The sequence below is a fragment of the Aulonocara stuartgranti genome (genome assembly GCF_965226115.1).
Source record: "Aulonocara stuartgranti genome assembly, chromosome: 18".
NCBI classification, from domain to species: domain Eukaryota; kingdom Metazoa; phylum Chordata; class Actinopteri; order Cichliformes; family Cichlidae; genus Aulonocara; species Aulonocara stuartgranti.
Genome location: NC_138954.1, coordinates 28,694,255 through 28,720,115, shown reverse-complemented (window position 1 = coordinate 28,720,115; position 25,861 = coordinate 28,694,255). Strand labels below are relative to the sequence as shown.

At 41.4% G+C, this 25,861-nt stretch overlaps 4 protein-coding genes across 5 annotated transcripts; 3 read left to right on the top strand and 1 right to left on the bottom strand.

Annotated features, from left to right (window-relative positions):
- The first annotated feature begins 745 nt into the window (after nucleotides 1-745).
- Nucleotides 746-15,220, top strand: ap1g2 (adaptor related protein complex 1 subunit gamma 2). 2 transcript variants are annotated; one of them, XM_082514559.1, is made up of 22 exons: nucleotides 746-893; nucleotides 1,513-1,715; nucleotides 2,181-2,305; nucleotides 2,463-2,604; nucleotides 2,990-3,086; nucleotides 3,177-3,253; nucleotides 3,351-3,446; nucleotides 3,670-3,750; nucleotides 4,544-4,642; nucleotides 4,742-4,797; nucleotides 5,543-5,656; nucleotides 6,405-6,545; nucleotides 7,914-7,968; nucleotides 8,362-8,484; nucleotides 9,054-9,143; nucleotides 10,336-10,463; nucleotides 10,556-10,660; nucleotides 10,817-10,943; nucleotides 11,536-11,698; nucleotides 11,942-12,093; nucleotides 12,460-12,558; nucleotides 13,966-15,220. In XM_082514559.1, the coding sequence occupies exons 2-22, from the start codon at nucleotides 1,515-1,517 to the stop codon at nucleotides 14,062-14,064; spliced, it is 2,370 nt and encodes a 789-aa protein (XP_082370685.1). In that variant the 5' UTR covers nucleotides 746-893; nucleotides 1,513-1,514; the 3' UTR covers nucleotides 14,065-15,220. The 2 variants fall into 2 exon arrangements, with proteins under 2 accessions (XP_082370685.1, XP_082370686.1); XM_082514560.1 differs by lacking the exons at nucleotides 746-893; nucleotides 1,513-1,715 and adding an exon at nucleotides 1,724-2,097.
- Nucleotides 15,221-15,305: 85 nt separating this feature from the next.
- Nucleotides 15,306-16,976, bottom strand: nedd8l (NEDD8 ubiquitin like modifier, like). Its single transcript, XM_082514561.1, has 4 exons — nucleotides 16,814-16,976; nucleotides 15,989-16,036; nucleotides 15,824-15,906; nucleotides 15,306-15,730 (listed from the first exon to the last, which is right to left on the bottom strand). Exons 1-4 carry the CDS (start codon nucleotides 16,829-16,831, stop codon nucleotides 15,607-15,609), a joined length of 273 nt encoding a protein of 90 aa, XP_082370687.1. The 5' UTR covers nucleotides 16,832-16,976; the 3' UTR covers nucleotides 15,306-15,606.
- A 1,674-nt stretch (nucleotides 16,977-18,650) lies between these two features.
- Nucleotides 18,651-21,011, top strand: LOC309693355 (zona pellucida sperm-binding protein 3-like). The gene is made up of 9 exons (XM_082512465.1): nucleotides 18,651-18,758; nucleotides 18,869-19,053; nucleotides 19,142-19,245; nucleotides 19,330-19,421; nucleotides 19,493-19,673; nucleotides 19,758-19,860; nucleotides 19,932-20,020; nucleotides 20,326-20,417; nucleotides 20,544-21,011. The coding sequence occupies exons 1-9, from the start codon at nucleotides 18,692-18,694 to the stop codon at nucleotides 20,663-20,665; spliced, it is 1,035 nt and encodes a 344-aa protein (XP_082368591.1). The 5' UTR covers nucleotides 18,651-18,691; the 3' UTR covers nucleotides 20,666-21,011.
- Nucleotides 21,012-23,539: 2,528 nt separating this feature from the next.
- Nucleotides 23,540-25,438, top strand: LOC309693330 (zona pellucida sperm-binding protein 3-like). Its single transcript, XM_082512438.1, has 9 exons — nucleotides 23,540-23,645; nucleotides 23,742-23,908; nucleotides 23,985-24,088; nucleotides 24,192-24,280; nucleotides 24,358-24,538; nucleotides 24,622-24,727; nucleotides 24,810-24,895; nucleotides 25,026-25,117; nucleotides 25,185-25,438. The coding sequence occupies exons 1-9, from the start codon at nucleotides 23,582-23,584 to the stop codon at nucleotides 25,238-25,240; spliced, it is 945 nt and encodes a 314-aa protein (XP_082368564.1). The 5' UTR covers nucleotides 23,540-23,581; the 3' UTR covers nucleotides 25,241-25,438.
- The last annotated feature ends 423 nt before the right edge of the window (nucleotides 25,439-25,861 follow it).

Genomic DNA, 25,861 nt, shown 5'->3' with positions numbered 1-25,861 from the left:
CTTGATCCCATGCCCCATTCAAATACTGCATGCCTTTTGTTTGTTTGTTTGTTTGTTTGTTTGTTTGTTTGTTTTTGTTTGATTTTTTTTGATGAGCCAGAAGCTGACATATGTTATTATTCGCGTGTAATTTTCAGCTTGACTGTCTTTTATCCAGACCTAGATCCAGTCTACAGCTTTTTGGTGACCTGTGCCTGCATGTAAGTCAGTGGCGTACTTGGTGTATTTGGCAGTCTGACATTTGTGTTATAAACTGGCTGTTTGCTAAAGTTTGCATGTTGTAACCGGATCCTGTGTGTCGTTTGTAACATTGCGAATTTTGGGACTTTCTTTAAAAATACAAAAAAAAACAAAAACAAAAAAACAACCCCAAAAAACAAAACGGTGAAAAACAAAACCCTTTTAAATAGAATTGATGGTTGATGATGAGACTGCATATGTTCTCGAGGTGATTTATACTTTTATGGAGATTTATATAGAGATAAACAGAGATATATAGAGGTAAAATCTCTATTGTATGTCACGTGTGCGTGTGAGTTTGTGCTAGAAAATAGTTTTATTTTTTTTTTAATTGATTAAAAGTTCAAATATACAATAGCTTTAAGACATTCTTCTCACTTCATTACTGATAGGATTATTAAATATGTATTTATTTAACTGTGTTTCAAGTGCTATTTAATTTTGTTTCACTGTTTTTGTTATAACTATCAAATTGACCTTTAATTTGAAAGTTGTGACAGGAAATACAATGTTAACTCCTGCTATTTTAACGCTAACTGTATGGATACAGTAATTGGGTTTCCAACCAACCAACTGACTGCCGACGTGTATTGGAGGGGCGTCGGTTGAACGGCTTTACTTTTCAAAACCTGGCAACTCTGTGAACTGTAGAGGTATGTTGTTATTTTGGCGCTTTAAAACACATACACAAGCAGACTGTTATGCTAGCGTGGCTAGCTCAGTAGCTCGACTCTTTCCTCCATGCCAGGCTTGACAGCATCTGCAAGGTTAGCTCGGATCGGTCAGTGCGCTAGCCTCTGGCTCGTTTCTCTGACATGCATTACCGACCACGGAAGAGTCATGCTAATTTTGTTAGTTAGCCTGTTCATTTAAGTATATTTCCCCAAGTCTAATTCATAAAAGTATTGGTAGATGACAGTAACTTTCTGTTTATTTGTGCTCCATCAGCCTGTCACCAAAGAAAAAAAGAAAGGAAAACACTAGCTGTTGTTTAAGTTGTTTTTGAATTAGCCCATCTGAGTGTTTTTTACTACGTCCTGCGGTGTAGTGACGGCTTTAATAAACGCCTGGAGATGTTGTTACAGGAAATGAAATCATATGTAGTGTTGTGACACTCTTGTTTTCTGTTAATAACATATCATGCTCTTTCCTTCACAAAACAACGCATACTAACACATCTCACCATTCACCCCCACCCACCTACCCTCCCACACACACACACACACACACACACACACACACACACACACACACACACACACACACACACAGCCATGTCTCCATCAGTGCCCCTGCAGGAGATGATCCGGGCCATCAGGTCAGCCAGGACGCAGTGTGAGGAGCGGGGGGTCATTCAGAGGGAGTGCGCAGCCATCCGGGCACAGTTCAGACAAGCCGACAACGGAGGGCGATCGCACAACCTGGCCAAGCTGCTCTACGTGCACATGCTGGGCTACCCAGCTCACTTTGGTCAGGTGAGGGGATTTGGCTAATGCCTGTCATGGGGTTTCTTCGGGTTAAATGAGCCAGGGGAGGTGAGAAGCCGTCACAGTAGCTGGAGGGTCTGGGCTCACTTCGTCACACCATATCAGCCGTGAAGTCGTAATGTCCAGCACGTGCATCTTACAAGGAATGAGCACACAGTGAAGTTAGGCACGGAAATGCTCCCTTGTATTGCTAGCAATGTTGCTGGTATGTGCTTTGTTAAGCTTGTACTTTTACCGTTACTAGAGCACTGTGAATTGTTGTTAATGCCCTCAAGCAAAGTCTGCGAAAGCCCTCGTGTCTACGAGGGTGGACACTGGAACTGGGCCACTGAGGCCCTCCCTGCTGCTCTGGAGCTGAGACTGACCTCCAGTTGAGTGGTTAAATGGTAGGGAACTTTCCCGGGGGCATTACTTCACTTTCACTTTTAAAAGAGCTTTTGCTGTTCATACTAGATGGAGTGCGTTCGGATGATTGCTAGCCCGCGCTACAGTGAAAAACGCGTAGGATACCTGGGAGCCATGATGCTGCTGGATGAGAAGCAGGACGCCAGCCTGCTCATCACCAACTCTATTAAGAAGTAAGAATAACCCAAACTCGATGCTGTTGTCATTCATATAAGGTGGTGCAGTTAATGACAGATTCCTTAATGTGTAATTGTACATCTTGGAAGGTTTACTGAAATAATGATGATTTAAATAAAACACTGAATATTTTTATCTTTTTGTGTTTTTCAGTGATCTGTCAAACAGTAACCAGTACATACAGTCTCTAGCTCTCTGCACACTAGCCTGCATGGGGTCAGCTGAGATGTGCAGGGATCTGGCGCCAGAGATTGACAGGCTGCTCCGAGCTTCCAACTCCTACATTAAAAAGAAGGTGAGGACTTCTGCGAGGAATCAATTATTCATCCAGCAGCTTTTACCAATATTAATATTACTACCAGTGAGGTGGCAGTTTAAAAGCAAATCTGTATTGTGTTGTGTGTGATTTGGCAAGCTGTATGTTATACTCAAAACACTGACCTAAGCATGTTAATGTCAGGGATAATGTATTATGTATGTAGGATCCATTTGTGCAGGTTGATTGTTAAATATTCATCATAATCATCTAGTGTGACGTAGTACAACTTTTTAGGATGCGTACTGTTCCCTATAGGACTTCAAATCCTTCATGAGCTGTAAAACTTGTAACATCCCACCGTCATGTGCTTAGTGGACGTGTGATGTAACGCTGCTGATGACTTGTTCCGCTGTTCTTTCAGGCTGCTTTGTGCGCTGTTCACATCGTGAGAAAAGTCCACGATCTGGGAGAGCTCTTTACCAAAGCCGCTCGCTCGCTGCTCACTGAGAAGAACCACGGTTAATATACTTTTATGATGTACACAGTGAACTCGTCATGCTGTGAATACTATTTTCAGTTTATTTCTTATTGTTTTCATTTGTCTTCAGGCGTCGTACACGGCGCTGTGGTGCTCATTACTGAGCTGTGTGAGCGGAACTCAGAAACACTTGAGCGCTTCAGGAAGGTATGAGGGACACACACACACACAGATTACTCTTGATCAGATGTTGTCTGTATTCCTACATGTGTGTCGCAATGTGGTTGTGCTGTGTGTATTCCAGACGGTACCAGATCTGGTTCAGATCATGAAAGGTCTCGTCATTTCGGGTTATTCTCCAGACCACGATGTGGCAGGAATCAGCGATCCCTTCCTACAGGTCGGATTTCATTCCACTAACCCCTTGCACATCCCAGCTACACTTTGTGTAAAGTCAGAGTCGGCTAGCAGGACTTATTTTTACTACTATGTGCTGCTTCATGGCTCGAAATCTTCAATTAATGTAGTTTAATTCTGTGTTACTAATACAAACACTAGATTATTGTCACCTCCCAAAATCACCTCCCATCCACGTGTTCCTTCTGTCGCGTCTCCAAACACAGGTACGCATCTTAAGGTTGCTGAGAATCCTTGGTCGCAACAATGAAGCAGCGAGCGATGCCATGAACGACCTCCTAGCTCAGGTATAGTGTTCACCTTCACCAAAAAAAGCTTTTCTTTGGCTCAGTTCACATCAGTCAGATCTGAAAAAGTTTCCACATGTCAGCCATTTCAGAATGAGCAAACATTTCATTTGACCAGTCACCCGTCTCCTGTTGTTTACATGACCCTGAAAGTTTACCTGAAATGCATTTTTATGATACATGAGAGCCAGCCAGAAAGTTCTTCTCAAAACTGAAACTGTTTCTCATAGAGATAGAGTTGAAGCATGTGTAACTATCTTATTTATTAATATCTATGGTTTCCTGTGGCAAATGGCATTAGTCACTCACTCATGTTGCATGTGTGACTAATTCTTGAGAAAAGCTGCAACCCAAAATCTGGCCTTTCTGCAGAGCAATTTGTTTGAAACTCTTTCCTCCATAAAGACAGCGCCCGTTGACGCCTCCTCTACCTTTATTAATGAATTTGGTACCCCCGTATATATCAGTAAAGACGTGGCTTGATAAGCATTAGAGTAGTTTCTAGTGTTTTTTCAAAGGTAGCTGCGTAGGCAGAGACCACCCTCACTAACGTCTGATGCAAACTCAGTCATTTTGTTCTATAAGTCGGTCGGAAACTTGACAGAAACTGCTCAGTTCAGCTTCACAGGGTGAAGAGTTAAAGAGCTACCAGTGCAGACACGTTTTCAGATATGTAGCTGTCGTCTTTGTTTATCTGATAATTGTAGTTAAAAATACCCTAGTTTTTAACTATACTCTTATCTAATTGGCACTGTACTAGCTGTGTGTCTGCCTGTTTGTGTTTACCATACAGGTGGCGACCAACACAGACAGTACAAAGACTGTGGGCAATGCTGTGTTGTATGAGACTGTTCTCACTGTGCTGGACATCAAGTCAGAGAGTGGCCTCAGAGTAAGAGACTGTGTTTAGTGATGTGAATACATTGAACATATTGCTGACTGATCAAATTATTAATTCATAGACATACACTTCCCTTTACTCATGCTGCAGGTTCTGGCCGTGAACATTCTGGGAAGATTTCTTCTGAACAATGACAGAAACATTCGGTTAGTTCTATTTTCCTCAGATCTTTGTTCCTCTTCCCTGTCTAATCCTCCCCTGTATGCATTCCTTCTCCCTTTCTTATCTCTCAGGGTGATTTCACCTTTTCAGGCTAATGGAAAACTCACTACAGCCAAAGAGCGAAATCTCCCAACAGGCTCTTATCGTCTGAGCTGACTAATTACTTTCTCTAGAGCCATTACTCTACAGCCACACCAGAAGGTCACGCTGCTCACTGCTCATGCTGAGCTCTCAATTTCAGACCATGTTATTTTCCAGCAGGCGCTGCTGCGGTTTCCTGAGGGTTTTATTGTGTTACAATCTTTTTCTGGGTTCGTCCCCATAAGGGCCCTGTGGGCAGACAGGTCTGTCTAGTTTCTACCCTCAGGTCCTCTGAATCTCTCTGTTGCAGAGTGACAGGTTTATTCCTGCAAGACCTGCCTGACTAGGTAGCGTCTCTCCTGCGTCCACATAAATACTTGATCAGTCCATGAGTTATTTGAAGTGAAGTGATGAATTATTCATGCTTGCAAGCTGAGAAAATTAAGATTTTCTTTTGTTGTTGATCTTTATTGTCAGGTTGAACATTTTTTGAAATCACATTTTAATAATTTATCCACTGGATGCGTTTCCACACACAGTCACTTTAGATGACCTTGGTGTAGCGAATTCGGCTTCATTATAATAGAGAATGATACTTAAAACTTTCAAAACATTCATTATTTTTGGCTTTCGTGTATGTCTGTTTAGCTATATCGCCATGACCTCTCTTCAGAAGATTGTTGGGACAGACCACAATGCAGTGCAGCGCCACCGAGGGACTATAGTAGACTGCCTGAAAGACCAGGATGCTTCTGTTAAGCGGTGATTTTCTTTTTTTCTTTTTGCCTAGCACAGCTGTTCAACATCTGTAGATGTTCTGTTAAAATGATTCTAGAAGTATTTGATTTCCTGTTATGTTTTTGATACTTTTTAATTGGCTCACATTAAGTAGTGATTGATTTTTATAGATGAAATAACAATAAAACGACGTAACAGTGCCACTGACCTGGCAACATTAACATTCTGTATTTTTGGCAGGTGTAGCTTCCCACTGTGCTACTCACTAACAGTCTGAACCTCACACTAAAGCTTGATGCTAACTACCATCTCTAGTTTCATCATGTAGCCAAACAGATTTTATTGTGCTGTAAGAAAAACAAAATAATTAATATATATGTTCATATACAATTAATATTAATATATTGCAAACTAGTATATAGTAGTTAAAAAAAAGCATATTTTGCTGACTAATATCAGAAAAGTTTGCACATCCAGTCTGTATACTCAAAACTGTAATGCTGCTCTGGGACTATTTCTCCTTGGTGATATGTTTTCTAGTTGAAGAGTTCCTCCATGTATTTTGATCCAACCAGTGAGTTGTGTTACAGACAGATCAGAGTGTTGCTAAAGGGATTTTCAGCAAACTTGTAAATGTTGATGGACACGGAGAGTTTGAGCAAGCAAACATCTTATCAGCTCAGAACGTTTTGACCTGAGCTGTAACAGCACAGAAGGATCAGCTTGTATATCCAGCATTATCAGCGTTGTTTCTCTTTTCCGATCCATCCAGCCGTGCTTTGGAGCTTTCTTTGGCTCTGGTGTCAGCCTCCAACATCCGCTCTATGATGAAGGAACTGCTCAGCTTCCTCTCCTCCTGCCCCCCCGAGCTCAGGTCTCAAACTGCCAGCGGTATATTCAATGCTGCTGAAAGGTAGGTGAAATGCTGCAGAGAAGGCAGTGTAATATACTTCATACACAAAGTGTATCTGCAGCGCTGCTTCAAGGTTTGTGAACCCTTTAGAAGTTTGTATATTTCAAATGAGACAACAATATAATATCTGGTCACTCTGGGGTCAGAAAAATTGTTATTAAATGTCCGTTTTAGCTGCTTCCTTTATACAAAACAGCTTCAACTCTGGATTGTTGATGGTTTACTTATGAACTGGTCACTTCAGCTCCAGCTTTTCTTTTAGATTGTGTTCAGGACTTTGACTTGGCTGTTTAAAAAAACATTAACAATATTATTTAACCATTCTATGGTTGAACTACTTGTGTGCTGAGGGTTATTGTGCTGCTGCATGACCTAATAGCATTTTACAAACAAAAGTTCTGACAGTTTTTCTTTGCAAACCACCCACAATTAAAGGCTAGTCCTACCAAGACCAGCCCAAACCATGATGCTACCACCACCATAGCATACCTGCAGCCTTCTCATTTGTCTTGGTGATCTGTAGTACACTGCAGATGTGCAGCAGGGACTTTTTGTCCTTGCTGCCTTGCGTCCTGACTATTACAGGCCTCATTTTGAGCGAGCACTGATTTTTAATTTCCTCTTTTTGTCTGTCTGTTGATTGGTGGAGTTAGAAGTCATCCCAAAGTCCTTTGTTTGTGCTTTGAGTGTGAACATCAGAGTGTGAGGGATCTCCAATCTTTAAATATAAACAGAACGCCCACTCACAAGTCACTGTACTCCCACTAAATGAAAGCTTCTTATTCACCTTCATTTCATCTCAATAAGTTCATAACCAGATATGATCATTTCTTACCTGTGTCATGCGTTTTCTTCATCTTTCTTTTAAAAACCTGATGATTTTTTATGTCACATTTAGCCAGAGTTATAAAAAAAAATCTGATGGATTCACAGGCTTTTCATCACCACTGCATGCATGCGAGCACATACACTGTATATTCATGCGTATGACAAAATGCGGTGATGCAGCTGTGTAAGCCTTGAAGCTGTAACAAGAAAAGTGCCTGTGTCTACGCTGTATGCACCCATCTCTCTCTCAGTGTCCGTCTCCACATACACTGATATTCCTGTCTAAGTGGCACCGCGACTGAATAGCCTGCAGCGTTTCTACTGTGTATCATTCAACAACTTGAGGCACTTCTCTTTTTCGATGTGTGCTAGATGCAGTAGCGTGTGTGTGTGTGTGTGTGTGTGTGTGTGTGTGTGTGTGTGTGTGTGTGTGTGTGTGTGTGTGTGTGTGTGTGTGTGTGTGTGTGTGTGTGTGTGTGTGTGTGTGTGTGTGTGTGTGTGTACCACTGAGTTAGCTGTGTGTGTCTCTGTCTCTGTCAGGTATGCTCCCTCCCAGCGCTGGCACATTGACACCATCCTGCATGTCCTCACCACGGTAAATGCTGCCTCTTTTACAGGGTCCTCTTTCATAACTCTTTGTGAATGCATTATGATTGTGTTAAAATATGTTTTTAATACATTAGACTTCTAGATTGTGTGTACCTCATCTCTCAAGCTTTTAGATAACAAAGCTTTAAATGTTACACCGATCTAAGAGAATAGTTAAGTGTAAACTAGTCCTGTGCAGACAAAATGATGCAGGATAGAAAAAGTGCTTGGAAGAGCATAACTAGGAAGAATTAAAGGTTCATAATGTGTATTTATTGCTATGAAAATCTCCCCATAAGGGAGGTTGTTGTCTCTGAAGGAATAATGTAGGTTACCCCCAAATTAGCTGTTTTGTTTATTTTCTAGTATGGTGTTTTGTGTTTGATACCCATTCTGCCAGGCAGGGGGCGACGTGAGAGACGAAACGGTGCCCAACCTGATTCAGCTCATTACCAACACTTCAGAGCTCCACTGTTACACCGTTCACAAGCTCTACCGGGCTCTGCTCAGTGACATCTCGCAGGTCTGTGAGTCTGGATGGTTTCTGTTCTCAGAAGATCATTTCAGAATTCAAACACGGAAATTGGTCTCCTGTTTGATATATAATATAAAATCGTTACGGTCTGAGCGTATCAAACAATAAACTCGTGAAAAAAAAGCAGCTCTGACTGCAGATGTGGTGTCGTTAAACATGAGGATAATGATCAGACTTGAGTCAGTGAAAGTGGGTCTCAGTCCACAGCCTCACTGATGAGAGATGGTCATAATTTTGTGTGTTCATAGAGTTTAAAGTTAATTAGAATTTTTTGATAAATTTCCCTCTTAAGAGAAAGGGCTGTAATAGTCCTGAGTCAGACAGAGCTGCTTTGGCTTTACTGCTTTGCTTTCAGTTTGAAATTGGCTGATGCAGACGGCTTTATTTTCAGATCCAAGCTGGATGAGTATTTACATATCTGCAGCCCAGCACTGTTTCCTATTTTTCCAGCATCTGGGGAAAATGGCTATGATATTTCAAACCGCAATGCAGGCCAGTCTGGCAACATCACATATTTTATGTGCTCTGTAATATTTATGTAATATTTGTATGTGCAGCAACCTCTGGTCCAGGTGGCGTGCTGGTGTATCGGAGAGTATGGAGACCTGCTGCTGACAGGAGAATGTCAGGAGACCGAACCTGTGCAGGTACACAGAGCACAGCAAACACTGGTTTAGGTTTTTATTTAATTCATGCTTGTTGCTCTCTGCTGCTCACTGCTGCAATAAATTAGCAATCCAAATTTTTTGTCAGATGATGTCATTTTAAATACACGTTATCTTTTAGGTTTTTCCATGTAAAAATTCTCCGGCACAAAGATAACAGTGTAATTTGCAGTCACAGCTACAGCTCTGAGCTGGGAATAAATAGGTAGTCGGCACGAGCAGGGAAGAAGGAAGGAGCAGCATTAGCAGAAATTCAAATTTGAAATTCTTCTGAAAATTAGCAATGGTGATAATGACAGGAGCCTTTTTTTTTTTTGTTCAAATCTCATTAAATATTCATCCCCTGAATATTTTAGTAGTTCATGTCATTGGATTGTCTTCAAAATAGATCTCCTTGATCAAATGCTTCATAAACCCATAATTACACACATTCCAACATGCAGAAAAAAAGCTGATAAAGTCCATTGATTTTTTTAATGAAGCACTTTTCACTGTAAAACTGCATTGTTGTGCACTGTTGCATGGACGTAGCCACAGTGACATCGAGTGGCTTGTGAATTTTCAAATAAAAGCCTGAAGATCGGCGTTTTCAGTGCTTTAAAACCAGACGTGACGAGTAAAGGATGGATCTGACTGAAAAGTCTCACGCTCACTGGACAACTTGTCAATTGCACCATATTAGCCAATGAGCACAAGCATTTTTTTACTCAAAGGATACTTTGAATGAACAAAATTTACAAAATGGGCTTCATATTTCATTCATTTTGTCCCAAAATAAGTGATTTCCCTCATAAACTCATCAGTAAAGGGGTTACAGAGGTCAACCTATCAGGTGACATTTGACTCTGGCTAATGCTTGAGTCAGTCAGCCAGTACGGGGACACATATGCCGACATGTGTCTCTCTGATGATCTGTTTTGTAACACGTCTCTATTGTATAGCAATAAAACAAGTGACCACAACTTTTTCAGTAGCAAGTGTAACATCGCTGATCTAAAAAGACTGAAAAAAGTGTTAGTACAACATTACTTAGTTACTGACTGTGTCTTCTGATAATCTTCTCTGTTTGCTAAATAAATAAATTCAGCTGAAATTACGAGCACTGCGTTTCTTTTTTAGATTAAAAAATGTGCTGCCAGCTGTCAAACCTTGCACTTACATGTCTGTTGTTCAGGTCACAGAGGACTACGTCCTGGACGTCTTGGAAACAGTGCTACAGTCCCACATGTCGTCCCCGTCAACAAGGGGCTTTGCTCTGACCGCTACAATGAAACTCAGCACGCGCATCACTGAGAATGTGGAGTAAGAAACTCTTGTGTAGCAGCAAACAGTGACTGTGACCCTGTGAATCCCCTAACTGCGCCTCTTTCTCTTCATAACTCTACTCCCGACAGTCGAATCAGAAGCATCGTCAGCATCTACGGCAGCTGTATAGACGTGGAGCTCCAGCAGAGGGCAGTTGAATACAACGCTCTTTTCAAAAAATATGACCACATGAGGTACTGAAGGGAGTGGTTAGGTCAACATTTTCTAGAAAATGAGATGTGGAGCTGTTTTAGGCCTTTTATATATTGTCATTATAACCACTGAGGAATTTACTGAATAAAAATGTTTTTTTCTGACCAAAAGAGCTGAAATAGTCCTTCTTTTCACAGGGCAGCAGTGCTTGAGAGGATGCCTGTGATTGAAAAGAATTCACAGGGTCACACCAACGGGGAGACCATCAAGGAGAGTCAAACAGTCAAAGTCAAGCCAGGAGAGCCACAGCAGCCTGCTAACCAGGTACAAGGTGATGGGAAAAATTCAGTTAGGGTCACACTTTAGCCTGTTGAATAGATCAATCCCAGTGTCTGGGTCTGACCTCCTTTTTAGAGAGATCGCCCCTCTGGAGAATTTATTGTTTTAGTTTAGATTTCAAACTTAAGTTAATACTTGACCAAAGCAATAAGCTAACATAAAATTGCACATGTGATAGGGTAGGCTTTACTTCATTTTAGCTTGTCATTCTGTAATGGGCTGTGATTAAAAATATTGGTTTCACATTAACTCCACAACGCTTTATGAACATTAGTGGTTGTGTTCTCAGATCCTTTGCTATATTGGTATGTTTGCGGGCTTTTCTCTTGTCTGTTTTATTATGCAAATCAAATTCCAGTAAAGCTAAGTTTAACAGCTGTGGTCGGGTGTTAAGAATAAGGATTGAAACAAAATGGGTGGGTCTTATTCATTCAGCCAGTTTCATGTTTATCGTAGTATTTTGGACATTTTTCCAGAGCTGTTTTTAGATAAAGTTTATTCTGTTAAGCTGTCTTTTGCATATAATAATAATGTGCAGTCAGCTGGATTATCTCCTCCCCTCTGTGGTGTCTCTCAGGTGTGTGATCTGTTGGACCTGCTGGGTGGCTCTGAGCAGCCTCTGCAGCCCAGCCCGGCATTAGGCAGCGCAGCTCCTCCCATTCCTGTCAGCACACCCAACACTGTTGGAGGAGACCTCCTGGATCTGCTTGGAGGGTTAGAGCCCACTCCCATCACGCCAGGTCTGACCTTCACATATACACACAACGAACTACAGAAACAGGAAACAGGGCGTGATTTTTAGGCACACAGCTAGAGAATTGGTTGAATCGGGTCACTGGATAATCTCTGGAATGTCACGATAATTAGAAGAAACCAGGTGGATAGGGTTGAATTGAAGTTTGCTCTTTAAGGGACTGATGCACTCTCCGTGGCTAAATACTGATTTTAAGCTAATGCAGCCTTCTACACTGTATTTTCCATAGTTGCCACAGTGACTGTGTATGAGAAGGACGGTGTGACTGTAACACTGAGTTGTGAGAAACAGTCCGATTCAGGCCTGACCGTCACACTCACCGCCTCCAACTCCACTGAGTCAGACATCAGAGGCTTCACCCTGCAGGCTGCAGTGCCCAAGGTTTGTATCAGTACCAGCAATAAAATCCTGCTAATCATTCACTGATAGATGATTAAACTGCTGTTCAAGAGCCACCGTCTGCCACACATTTAACCAGTATGTGCGGATTATAGCAGGAGCGCAGTGGCTGCTGTGAGATTACTGTTTCTGAGGCTCTGAGATTTTTTTTGTGCAGCTTGTTTAGTAAAACCTTTAGAAGCAGGACCTCTGCATTTCTAATGTCCTGCCCTACAGCCCTACTGATAGGTGTCACTTTTAGCCCCTGTCACGTCTCATTGGTAAACACCAGTGCAGCAAATGGATTTGAACAACGTGTGTGGGTTTGGGTGCTTTCAACTTCAAAGCTTCATTTGATCCTCCTTCCAGAGTGTCCAGTTACACATGAAGGCCCCCAGCGGGGACTCTCTTCCTGCAAGAGGCACAGCTAAAGTGACCCAGATGGTGGTCCTCAACAACCCCAATAAGGTGGTGTAAACACACACACAAATAAAGCTGGTATTCACCTTCGGCTCCCAAAATATCTGAGGGTTTGTACTGCTTGCTTCAAATCACCTGTAACATTTCAACATGATTCAAATGTGGAATTTCTATCTTGCCTAAGCTGCTACAATTCCTCTCCCTGAGGCAGTCCTTAGTGACTTTGCCAGTGTGCTTGGGCTCATCATGTTAAAAACGTTCACGGCTTTTAGACAGAGGCTCAGATTTGCTTTAATCAGCCTTGAACATCAAAGGACTAAACAGGCCCGGCCTTGCTTAGCTTCCAATCAGTTTAGATCAAGTGTGCTTGGTGCGAACCTTTTTGATTCTCAGTGGGCAGCACCTGTAATGTCACGTGACAACACAGCCATCTTGGGTTTGAATCCACTGGCCAGCTAGGCTGTGTGGGGTTTGCATGTTCTCCCTGTGTTTGTGTGGATTTTCTCCGGGTTCCTCCCACAGGCCAAAGACATGCAGTTGGTGAGTGTAAATTGGCCGGTATGAGTGTGAATGCTAGTGTGATTGGTTGTTTGTTCCTTTGTATTAACCCTGAAACAGACTGGCAACCAGTCCAGGGTGCACCTTACTTCCCAGTCTTTGACAGCAGGTATAGTTCCAACCCCCTCTGACCTTGAATTGGATAATCAGAAGAGAATGGATGGATGGTGTGTGCAAGAAGACAGGAACCAGAAGCAAAAACTCCAAACCATAACATTTCCAGCACCCTGTTTCAACTTTCTCTCCAGAGCAAGTTGTTTCAAAAGGCCTGATTTTTGTCCTTATATTCATTGGACTTCAAATTGGGGTTTACTCGCATCTATGCCATTTGTACATGAGTTTCCTTATAGTCATGTGATTTATTTCAAAGAATCTCCTATGCTCTTATACTCATGCTCACTTTCAAGGACAAAGAGAAAACCAGAGCCGACATGTCAGAGGTTTACGAAACAAAGGTTTCACCTGTGACTTCCTAAAGAGAAACCAGTTACTGGCAACTCATCTGGAAATACTGGGTCATATTCATTTTTTTCACATTTTAGGTGTGATTAATGCAGAGGTGTATTTACTGAAGGTGTTTTTCATTTAAATCATGAGCACGACAACAAAAATGTGTTTTTATATCAGGCACTTTTTAAAGAGATCCAAATTTTTGCTTCCTAAATTCTGTCAAAAAGCCAACAGGTTCAGTGGTTGCACTTACTTTTTGCATGACTGTATCTGCAATCTTTCTGTGTCAATGCTAAAATACGAGGTGTTTTCTCATCTTGAACAAATATCTTGTATTTGACATGATCATTGCAATATGTGCCCCACGTCAGGCTTATTGTATTCTAATCACAGGAGACGTAGTGCTCAGTGTAGTAGTGTGTATCTAAGTCCTGCTTCTCCTTTCAGGTCAATCTAAAAATGAGGCTCCGCATCTCTTACACCAGCCAAGGATCAGCTGTTCAGGATACGGTCCAGATCGACTCCTTCCCTGGACTCGGTCAGTGATCTCAGCCAATCAATGCAACAGGACTGAGACACCAGTCTGTGGGTGAATGAGCGGGCGTCGTTTCTCTCTGACGCAGCCTTTCTACTGACACACCCTACACACTGCCGGTCCTCGGTTACCCTGATCTCTTGTTTCTATGTGTAAGAAACACGGTTCTCTCAGAAGCCTCGTGTATGGAGTTGCATCTGTCCATTCCTCAGGAATAGATCAAGGAGATTATTGGAGTGGACACTGGAATATGCAGGTACAAAATGGAAAAACATAAAATACTTTTTTTAAATGTTGCATCGACAACTGTCTATTAGATATCATTCAGGGTTTTTGTTTACAAGCTGCTACAGCTGATTGTATTCAGTGTTTCACTCCACAGTAATATAAACTTTGAGGGGCTTCTGTCAGTCATCCACCAGATCAACACACACACACACACACAGCAGTTTATGCATGCTTTTAATAAATTTGTCTTTACACTGATTGAGAGGAGGCAAACACTAATTAATGAGCTACTACAACTAATTTATTATATCAGATACACATCATTTTATTAGGAAACGCAAATATATGAAATTTGGATGAAAGGAAGCTTTTAAACACAACCTTGAGTCCTTCATCTTTTTTTTCCCCCTTTATTCACCTGATCAGCAATATCCATGTCCTGAACCATTCCTGTGCCTTTCATCCTCTCTTAAAATGTAATATTTAGCTTTTGAGGCCAAGATTATTTAACTTTGAGTTGTTTTGTTTTTTTAATCACTCCCATACAAGGATTTTCCTTAATGCTATTCTTTGTCTGTTGTTTACCAAAATGAGTTATTTTCTGATGTAAGTGTATGGTGACGCAAAAGGAAAAACACGCATGATGCTGTCTGGAAAATGTATATTTTAGATATTCAAAGTATAAGCACAAGAGTTTTATGACTGTAAACAAAGCCAGCATATGACTTTGATAACTCATCTTAACCCCTTTTAAAACCGCTCTGCGTACTGGATGTCAGCAACGGTGCTCTACATGGATTTCACTGGAGTCTTTACCAGACTGTTTGTATCACTACCTTAACTAAATTATAGACACAGAAGGAATCATTTGACAGCAGTTTGGATTGTCTTTCAATCTTCAATTTCATGTCATTTTCTAATTAAAAACTGTTTCCAGAATCCTCAGCTGTGACTTGATTTCAGTGTGTGTGTGTATATATATATATATATATATGTGTATATATATCAGAGGACAACACTTAGATCAACTTCATCATTTATTCACAAGCAAAAAGACCACAGTGTTGTCAAACTGTCTCTTCATGGGTGCCTGCATTAACTGGTCAAACTCAGAAAGCCAGTGTGGGATTTCAAAAACAAGTACAAAGGAATTAGAACGTCCTTTTTTCTTTTTAATGTTTCCGGTTGATTTTTGTTTTGTTTTGTTTTCTCGTTTCCGTCGGCCTGGAAACGGAGGATTTCAGATTTCTGCGTTGAAACATGGTTAGACGATGACAGACACCTAAAGCGTTGGCACTCGGCCGGCTTCCCATGATGACAGCGACTCATGACGTGGAGGACAGGGGTAAGCAGCAACTGTGGTTTGTTGATCCTCCTCTTAGCGCCAACACAAGATGGAGCACTGAGCCTCCCTGGATCTTGTAGTCTGCTGCCGTCTTCTCATCATTCCTGAGGTTCACAAGACAACACAGGAGATGATTAGAGTTCGCAGGAGAACACCTGGAGATCATATGCAGATAGCTGCAGAGCAAAATGCCTCACATCTGTTTTCCACTGTAGATAAGTCTCTGTTGCTGCGGTGGGATCCCTTCCTTCTCTTCCACTCTTTCTTTAATCCGCTCCACCTTGATTTGAGCAAAAACAAGAGATTAAGCAACAAAATCTAGCAGCTGCATATAACAAGGACTATTTATCACAAGATGTTACCTTATCTGTGGGCTCTATGTCAATCTCTATTTCTTTTCCAGTGAGAGTCTGAAACATAACAAAACGATTATAGAAACACTGAACTTTCACAATCCTAAATGGTTAAGAAGAAGGAGGAATTCACCAAGGATTTTCTCTGGGCTCGAGCCAAGCTGCCAGGGAATTTCAGCTACTATACTATTGTACATAAACACTGTCACACAGTTACGGTTAAAATAAATGTCTTGGGACTTTTTTGGAAATTTTTGATCCAAAATTTGATGTAATTTTGCCAGATGATTTGAACTCTGGATTTGCATACAGCGGTTTCGAAAAGGATGCCCGTGCCGGTTAATGGAAAAACTGATTATTTTCACTACTAGCCAAGTCGCCATATCTCTGTTTATAGACTCTGTTAAACTTTAGAAACACGTCAACATTTCGGTCGCAAGTACACAATGAAGTCTCGTGGCATCGGTAGCGTAAACCCTAAACATTTTTTGCCCTTTTTGCTTTGTCACAACTATAAAGTATTCACTGGTTGTAGTACAGCACGGGCTAACCTGTTTTCAGTCACCAAAACTAGATGTTAGCAACGATGAGTGTTAGCAAACGTCAAACAATAGCAACTTAGTGAAGAAAGAGCAGTTTCGCTTGAATGATCGGGTGCTTAACACTGATCTGTTTCACAGCATGTCGGGTGTAAGTTGGGTTTTCTGTTGCCCCAGGCCCTGAAATAAATGAGCGAACCGGCTCTGTGATATTAGCGGGATATCGAGAAACAGAGACGGGACTGAACACCACCCATGGAGCCCGGGCTAGAATCAAAGAAAGTAATGTTCTTACCTTGACTTTGATCAACATGCTGAATGAAGAAAATAATACTAACAAATTTTATGAACAGCTTGGTGAACTAAACAGCAAATTGCCGAATAACAATCTACTTCTTCTGCTAACCGGACTTTACTTCCTGTGTCACGGGCTAACATTCCGGACATGACGCCGTCACAACACACCAGCATTTTTGTTCCTCTCTGACGTATTAACTTCTAAATACAAGATCAGTTATTTCAATATATCTGTTATTTCAATACATCTATTTCTAAAGTCGCAGGCAGATTTCACGTGAACAAAAGAATGTACTTTTGTACGGCTTGAATTATACCCCATATGTACAAAAGTTTTGGTAAGTAAAATCATGGCAGCTAAATAAAAGCAAACTTCCAAAAAGCTATACCATTATAGATTTATGTAATCGATTTTCAGTAGTGATGCAACATCATATAAAAATATTGCCTCCGACAGCTGAATTGTACTCATCTATACTTTATTTTGAACTGCAAAAAGAACAAATATAAACAGTAGTCCTTATGTGCAAAAGTCTTGAATCACTCGTCATTTCCGCATAATTTCCCAGGAAAATGTGATTTATTGAAGCACACAAAATACACATAAATGCAGAATATAAGGCAAAAACAGTTTGTACAATTCTAATGAGCTTGAAAGTTAATATTTGGTATGACCATCTTTATTCTTTATCACAGTCTGAACTCTCTTAGGCGGCTTTTTTGTCATTTCTTCAGGTAGCCTTTAAGTTGAAGAACAGTCAAAGCTCTTCTCTGGATGTCGCCTGCCTTTTGTCCCATTCTCTGTCATGGTGATCCCACACTGCTTCACATATGCTCTTACTGCATTGTCAGCGTGTGTGTGTTGAAAAATAAAACTGTTGCCATTCAGATGTTTTCCCATGGTGGATTAAAGTCTGATGGCACTTTTCTGCATTAATGGGTTTGTCAGGATCCCCAACAGCAGTGGCTGAAATACTGACCCAAACAATGACAGAGCCTCCACCATATAGACACTCACTATTTCACCTCTCTCCTAACCTCCTCCATACATACAGACCATAATTCCAGTCAGAATGACTCATCACTCCAAGACCTGTTTCATTGATTTTCAGTCCAGTTGTTGAGCAATTTGGTATACCTCACCCCTTTCTTCCTTCCTTAAGAATGGCTTGTTGACGGCCACCCTTCCTAAGGAAATGACTTTCAGGTACTGAATACCAGCTGTAGATAATCTTTTAGTCCTCCCTCTTCTTCTCTTGTGCTCTAGCTGTTCATTAAGGACACTGCCCACTGTGCTAAAACTTTTCAGCTTTCTTTGGGAATTATGTTGTTGGTGCAAAAATAAAATTTTAGACAACTGCCAACTAAACGTGCACATGTAAGTTTACCTGATTTATGCTTTCTAGGATATTTCTTCCAAGTCTTGCATGCATGTCAACAAAAGTAAACTCAAATAAGCTTGTCAAGTTACTGATCCACATAGAGTTTGTAAGCTTTATGGAAAGTAATACTCTAAGTTTCAGTGGCCTATGATATGACACGTGTCACTTTCTTCTGTAAGACTGGGCATTTCCAAAGATAACTAGAAAAAACAAGTCTAACATTAATCTTTTCTCATGATGAAGAAAGATGCTGATTAAGAGGAAGGAAATGCGTTAAACTTAAATTCTGTCAAGCAAATGTAGTAAGAAAAAGAAATGTAAAAGTAAAGATACCACTCATTCAAGGTCCACCCGATCACACAGTGATGAGCTCATAGAGCACTCTGAGTCTGTGATTCGTGGGCTCTGCTTTCACACAGGTGTTGATGGTTGAGGTCATTAAGCAAGAAGTTCATAAAGCATGTTGGTCCCAATGTGTACAGGATTGTTTAGTCATGGGGACTCATCTCTACCTAGATTTGCTTGTCCTGGCTGTTTTTGCAATGACTGTTGCCAATGCAGGTATATATATTCTTTTTGGGGGAGGATTTCAGACGTATAGACACAAATGCATATTTTTAAGTGTTTCTGTCCACATAAAAGATGACCGTGATTTTGTTTTATTTTTCCAGACATCAACGTGGTCTGTGCAAACAACTCCGTGAGGGTGACATGGAGGGTGAATGCGGAGCTGGTGCCGTATGCAGCGCGACTGTTTCTTGGAAACTGCATGGCATCTCAGTGGAAGGTTCTGCCCTCTGGAGAGGGGGAAGCACAGTTTAACTATATGTTTTCCGAGTGCAAGTTTACTAAAATGGTACTGTACTCTGAGAGATGCAACTTCAGTAGCTTCCACTCACTTGTGAGCTCTAATTTAATCACTTGTTTGCTTTCCCGTCTTGCAGGTAAAGGGAAAACGCATATTCTATCAGAATGAAATGAGCTACAGGCCACAGACAAAGCCAAACCCTCCAGATTTTGTGCATCCCATTGAATGTGTTTACAGAAGGTTTGTGACACTTGTATTTTTTTCTCAAACTGAAATTGTATGAAATGTAGAATCTTGCCATTCTTAATATTTTTTTTATTTCAGACCCAAGGATTGGATTCCCCGATTCGTGAACCCTGGATATGTGGTTTCCGAGGGTCACGGCAGGCTGGTCTTCCACATGGCACTTCTCAATGGTAACTTCTCACCATGCCAAATTACAAGCACGTGTTAAAACGCACACTACTTAGCATTTACTTTTCCACAGAGGAGCTATCAAGCATAGCAAAGACGAACATCATTCCTCTGGGCTCCCCCATGCCAATATGGGCAGCAGTGGAGCAGAAGTCTCATCAGCCACTGCTGTTGCTCATGGAGGAATGTGTCGCAGCCCCCACAGCTGAGCTGCGGCCCGGCAGCCAGGTTTACCCAATCATTGGAAACAAGGGGTAGGGTTCCAGTACTGTTCAGACTTTGTACTCAGTGTAGTGGAAACGATGCGTATTGGTAATCTGACTTACCAATTTCTCCAGGTGTCTTTTAGAAAGCAAAAAAGAAAATTCGATGTTTCTGCCTCGGTACCACTCGTCTTCAATCATCCTCTACCTCCAGTCCTTCAACTTTGGTTTTAGAGAGGTGAGAACAGGTTAAATTATTTCAAGAATAAATATTTAAAGGAACTTTAATTCGAGCCCTGTGTTCCTCAGGTGTACATCCACTGTAAACTGGCTGTGTGGGATCCTCAAAATTTTGCCGAAAGCAAGAAGGCCTGTCATTATATAAAGGGAACTAACAGGTGATTATTGAGTTCAACAACTTGTACTTCACAAGTCTTTTACCTTTTTTCCTCAGTCTCTGGATAAATGGAAATGACATTACTGTTACACTCATTTAATAAGCTTTTTAGCATCGGAACTCTTAAAAAAGAGATTTACTTAAAGTGCTCAAGTGTTCTTGAGCAAAATTGTACTTAACTGTATTTCATACTGCTGAACTACAGGGTTTTGTGTTTTAATTCTTCATTTAACAGGCTGAACACTGCTTGCTGAATATGGAAGTTATGCTCCACATGACTGCTTTTCTTTTTGTCCCCATCTCCAGATGGGAGCTGCTTGATGACCCATCCCGAAGCTCCCTCTGTAACTGCTGTGACTTGAGCTGCAAGTCTCGGTCCAGGAGGGGTGTTGAATGGGGTAACCTCATGTGTCTTTAATGTGACTGCATGCTATCAGACCTGTACTTTCAAAGGGATTCAAATGACATCTGATTTAAAGAAGCGGGCTGTGCTTCACCACTCATGAATTCAACTCTCCTTGCAGCATCAGACGGTCCGAGTCACAATTCTGTGTTGGGACCCCTAATCATTGTGGACCAATCTGACTTGAGGGACAGTGACACAATGATGGAGTCTGCCACTACAGCTGACCCACAGCTCAAATAAGCTGTGCGACGAAGCTTGGTCAAAACGGATATCGACTGCAGTATGACTGAAGGATCTGATGGCGGATAACCTCCGAGGACGTCACGATTGTGTGATTTTTGTTTTGCGTATTCATTATTCTGGGGTTTTTGCTGTAAAATGATACTTGTTCTTGATATAACTAAAACATTGTAAACTCTTACTTGTTCTGTCAAACACCAGCCATTTTTATGTGATACTGCTGCTTTTCAGAGATGCTGTGCATCAGTAGGAAGGTGGGCCCTACTGTCAAATGCCTTCTAAATGTAAAAGTCACATTTCTGGAATTGCATTTGAATCCAATAAATGACTATTCTGTATAAACTGACAGTGTGTGCTCTTCAGATACTTGTATTTTCAAAACCTCATTTGGTGTATCACTATTGCCTCGGAGCAAGAAGGTCCTTGGGTCAAAACAATAAGCTGGGGCTTTACTGGGGTCCGTTCTTCGTACCTCGCTTACTACATCCAAGATCAAATCATCGCGCTAACTTTGAGCGAACACACCTGTTGTTGACGATTAGTACAGCTGGTTGAAGTAATGTGAGATCACTGGGTGGCTTAACAGGGGCTACGCATCGATAGTAGAAACATTGATCGGCAACCCTTTGGTCGCGAAAATGTCGAAGGAGCGCGCTCAGTATTTTTCGGCAGCAGAGCAAGAACTCTTGAGGGATTTCAGGAGTTTCAGAGTTTAGTTAAAACCCAAAGGAAACACTGCAAAGGCTGCAAAAGCAAGGAGAGAGGGCTGGCAGAAAGTTGCTGACAAATTAAACTAGTAAGTCATTTAATAATAATAAAAATAATAATGGATTGGATTGATATAGCGCTTTTCAAGGCACCCAAAGCGCTTTACAATGCCACTATTCATTCACTCTCACATTCACACACTGGTGGAAGCAGCTACAGTTGTAGCCACAGCTGCCCTGGGGCAGACTGACAGAAGCGAGGCTGCCATATCGCGCCATCGGCCCCTCTGGCCAACACCAGTAGGCGGTAGGGTAAATTTATTATATTACACTATATTATATTATATTACATTATATCCTCTTTCACATTAGAGCCACGACAGGACCCACTAGAACATGGGAACAAGTAAAAGTGAAATATAATATTCTACAGAATGGTAATATTTATCACTTGTATTGCTTTTAGTCTCTTGAAAAGAGTCCCTGAAATAATCTGTTTGTTTATAACAGCAACCAAGAAAAGGGCAGAGCAAAAAAAGACAGGTGGTGGTCCTGCACCCCCTCGTCAACAAGTTGGTTAAGTAAATAATACCCTCACGGGAAAATCGATATCTCTCAATGAGCACACTGTCGCGCTGAGCTAAAGGATCCTGTCTGTCCCGCAATATACGCTGAATTCTGAAAACTCTCCTTATCAATCTTGCACCTTCCGCAATGGGCTGCTCGCGTATACGGACAGGACATGGCTGCGGCAGACTTCCCAAATCCACCTTCGCTTTTATAGCCGTGGTCTCTCATCTTGATTACACGAAGTAATTTACAATTACAACTCTAAAATATGAATTACATCTGAAATAATCAAATACATGAAATAGAATGATTAATAGTACATTTCCCTTTTTTTTTAGGAAATGACCTGTATGTATCTGTATGGAATCAATAAAAGAATCAAATCCATTATCTTTAGTTACATTGATAATATTTATTTATGGAAAAACAGTGGTTAAATATCGCTGTTGCTTTCTTATACATGAAGCGGACATACCTGAGTGGCCGCGATCTAATCCTGTTTACATAAAGTGAGCCTGCTCCCAAGCAGGTTTACGCTTACGGATCTGTTGCTATGACAGCAAGTCCCGGATGAGCTTCGGAGATCACGCGAAATCGTCAACAATCAAATCCAGCTAACTTACTTAGCGAGGTACGAAGAACGGACCCCTGAAGTTGACTTGCATGTGTTCAGTTTCCTTGTGGATATTCTTGCTTCTTCCCACACTTCAAATGTGTGAGCGTTAACAGGTGTGAATAGTTGTCTTTCTCTATTAGCTCTGACTGGCTCAGCCCCTCTACAACCATGAATTAAACTGGATGGATGTTTTTCTGAGCTTGGTGATCAGTCTTGGTATAATATTTGACTGTATATGCGCACACACCCCCACCCCTCTGCTCCATATTGGAAAATTAAGGCTTTTCCATCTGAGAGGCATCCCTCTCATTTGGACTACACTGCAATTGACTTTACTGTCTCTTGCTTGTGCAGCTTTTCCTTGGGTCCTCACAGCCACCTGTTTTAGCTTCTCTCTGAGATTCAGAATTGATTTCAAAATCCTCCTGTTTGTTTAGTCATTCATGGTTTAACTCCTTCCTACATCTCTGACCTCTTAGAGCCCTGTGATGCTCCAGGTCCCTCCAATCAGACCGTCAGATGTTTCAGACTGTCCCTCAATCTAGAGTTAAACTCAGACATTTTTTGCCCCCACACTGTGGAACAGCATTCCAACATTAAAACTAGATTTAAAACTTATTTTTATTCCCTGGCATTTGACTCTGTCTGAGTTTAATACTAAAGCTCTCTGTGAGATGACGTGAAACAAGCCGGCTGTAAATGTTCCGGTTTTGTTTTCTGAATTTGACTGTCTAGATCTGAAATTGCCTCATACTGATATAACATCTCGTTACCTTCTCAGACTACAGTACTACTGCTTTCATGATCGTAATGTGATGTGAAACTGACTAAACTGGACAAATATTAAGATTTGCATCATGTGACTCACATCACATCAAAATCAACTGAACTCTTTATTGCAAACACCTTGTTGCTGCTGCACCTGTAGCTGCGAACACACAGCAGGTGAACCTGGTTTTGTTGATTAGCCTGTAGTAAGAGAATAAAAACACCAGTGGCACCAGCACCAAGTGTTCAGTCATCATGGCCTCCCTTTGGTATTGTGTAGCTGTTTTGGGCCTGGTGGCAAGAGGTTCAGTAAATGCAGGTAATGTCTAAATGAGAAATAGCTTCTTTTTTAGAATTTAAGGGTAAGAATTTTATGTTTTTAATTATCCCCTTTGCTGCCTCCCTCTCTACTTAGACATGAAACTGGATTGTAAAGGTGGTTTTGTGACACTGGTGTGGACAGACGGTAGATCTCAGATGGACACTTCACTGCTCCGTCTGGGAAGCTGCTTTCCCACAAGCCTCACAGACAGGGAAGCTGTTTTCACTGTGGACTTCAATGACTGTAACTTCAGGAGGCTTGTGAGTAGCCCAGAACTATGTGCATGAAAGAACAGTCTATCCCTACAGGTTGGTGACTCATCTTTCCTCCCCACAGGTTACTGGCAAACGACTAATCTATGCCAATGACCTGACGTACATTACCCCACCTAATTCTGTCATCCCTTCGTACATTGACTTGATTGTCTGTGAATTTGAGAGGCAAGTGGACATGTTGTAACATGGAATGCTGAACAAAAAAGCAAATGTATGTTTAATAAAAAAAAAAAAAAAAAAATGCAACCTTTTAACCTGTTTCATGCAGGCCCAGAGATTGGTACCCCCTGGTTTTTGAGCCAGTGTTTAGTACCTATGGTTTAGAAGAACTAGTATTTCATATTGGACTCATGAATGGTGGGTATCTGAAAGTGCCTGAAAATAGAAGCAGTCCTAAACATTCCTGCGACTCACCTTGTTCTGTGTAAATCTAGCTAACTTTTCAGGCCCCGCTGAATCTACAAGATTCCCTCTGGGCTCAATCATCGCCATCATGGCTAGCGTGGAGCAGCAGACCCATCAGCCATTGCTGCTACTCATTGATGAATGTGTCGCTGCCACCACACCTGAGTTGCAGCCTGAAAGTTCTCTATACCCATTAATCACCAACAAGGGGTAAACTTGTGCTATCAAGAAGCACTGACTTGGGTATTCTTGTTGACTAGACCTTGAAATAATCTGTTTCTCTTGAACCTCAGATGTCTTGTCGACAGTAAGAAATCGCGCTCAAAATTTGAACCCAGGCAAAAGACTTCAGAGATCCGGCTATCCCTTCAAGCCTTCAAGTTTGCTGTGGGAGGAGAGGTAAATGTCTTTAACTGCAAGAACTGAATGTAGGAAACGAAGCAGATTGTTGGTTAATCGTGGAATACTATACATCCTGCAGGTGTTTATTCATTGCAGCCTTGTGGCTTGGGATCCCAACGGACTTGGCAATACTAAGAAGGCCTGCCACTACATCAAAGATTATGGGTAAAACGCATACTTGACTCTGTAGTTTGTAGTACTGGATATGTTGTAGTTCAGCTTGAATGCTGAGCTATGACTAAATTGTCCTGGAATCGGCAGAAGCTCAGTGATTATTTCTTTCTGCCTACTTCAGTTGGGAGTTGCTTGACGACCCTTCACACAGCAGTCTATGTGACTGCTGTGAGTCCAGCTGCAAGGCCAGAAAGACGAGGGATCTAGTGACAGGTATACATTTCTACACTTTTATAACTGTGCTCTTGCTGTACAGGACTCAACACTGTTTTTTCCACAGGGAAGCATGGTGCAGTACAAAACGTAGTCCTTGGTCCACTCACTATCACAGATTAGAATGAGTCACTAAGGCAAGCTTCTCCTTGAAATAGTGGTACAGACATCCTCTTCTCGGACGGCTCTCAAGAATGGCTCCATCCATGTGACTTCAGGCTCAACTGAGGTTTTTAACTTCCAGGCTGTCGGTGCTTCTCTGCATTTCAGATCTGTGCAATTGTATCAAAGCTGCGTAAATAAATGACTTTCCTTTAAGTATTCATGGGTGTCTTTTAATTCAGTTATTCAAAAATGTACTGAGCGATCAATGTTCAAATACAAACTAGCAAAATCCAAAGGCATGCATTTTGCAACTAATGGGACAACTAATTCTAAGAAAGCTGTAGGGGAGTTGACTAAAGACTCCAGTACATGGAATAAAAGTGACTATAAACGAGGCTTGTAAAATTTTATTTTTAAATATGCTATATGAATTCTAGGCAATACCACCAGCATACTTGAACTGCTGTCCACGCAAGAAGCAACACTGACAGTCAATTTCACATGCTGTTGTGCAAATGGAATAGGCGAAAGGTGGGAAATAGGCAATTAGCAAGACCTAGGTTCTGCAGGTGGTGACAGCAGACCACTTCTCAGTACCTATGCTTTGGTCACTTTTGAATGCTGGAGGTGATTTCACTC

Bases quoted from the DNA above. Each gene is read 5' to 3' on its own strand.
- nedd8l (XM_082514561.1), bottom strand. The intron at 15,907-15,988 runs GTAACATCTTGT...GCTCAAATCAAG, and splicing joins ACATAGAGCCCACAGATAAG to GTGGAGCGGATTAAAGAAAG. The intron at 15,731-15,823 runs GTGAGGCATTTT...TGTGAACCTCAG, and splicing joins ATCTACAGTGGAAAACAGAT to GAATGATGAGAAGACGGCAG.
- ap1g2 (XM_082514559.1), top strand. From the start codon at position 1,515: ATGTCTCCATCAGTGCCCCTGCAGGAGATGATCCGGGCCATCAGGTCA. The intron at 1,716-2,180 runs GTGAGGGGATTT...TGTTCATACTAG, and splicing joins ACCCAGCTCACTTTGGTCAG to ATGGAGTGCGTTCGGATGAT. The intron at 9,144-10,335 runs GTACACAGAGCA...TCTGTTGTTCAG, and splicing joins AGGAGACCGAACCTGTGCAG to GTCACAGAGGACTACGTCCT.
- LOC309693330 (XM_082512438.1), top strand. From the start codon at position 23,582: ATGGCCTCCCTTTGGTATTGTGTAGCTGTTTTGGGCCTGGTGGCAAGA. The intron at 24,539-24,621 runs GTAAACTTGTGC...CTTGAACCTCAG, and splicing joins CCATTAATCACCAACAAGGG to ATGTCTTGTCGACAGTAAGA. The intron at 25,118-25,184 runs GTATACATTTCT...TTTTTTCCACAG, and splicing joins GACGAGGGATCTAGTGACAG to GGAAGCATGGTGCAGTACAA.
- LOC309693355 (XM_082512465.1), top strand. From the start codon at position 18,692: ATGGGGACTCATCTCTACCTAGATTTGCTTGTCCTGGCTGTTTTTGCA. The intron at 18,759-18,868 runs GTATATATATTC...TTATTTTTCCAG, and splicing joins AATGACTGTTGCCAATGCAG to ACATCAACGTGGTCTGTGCA. The intron at 19,674-19,757 runs GTAGGGTTCCAG...CAATTTCTCCAG, and splicing joins CCAATCATTGGAAACAAGGG to GTGTCTTTTAGAAAGCAAAA.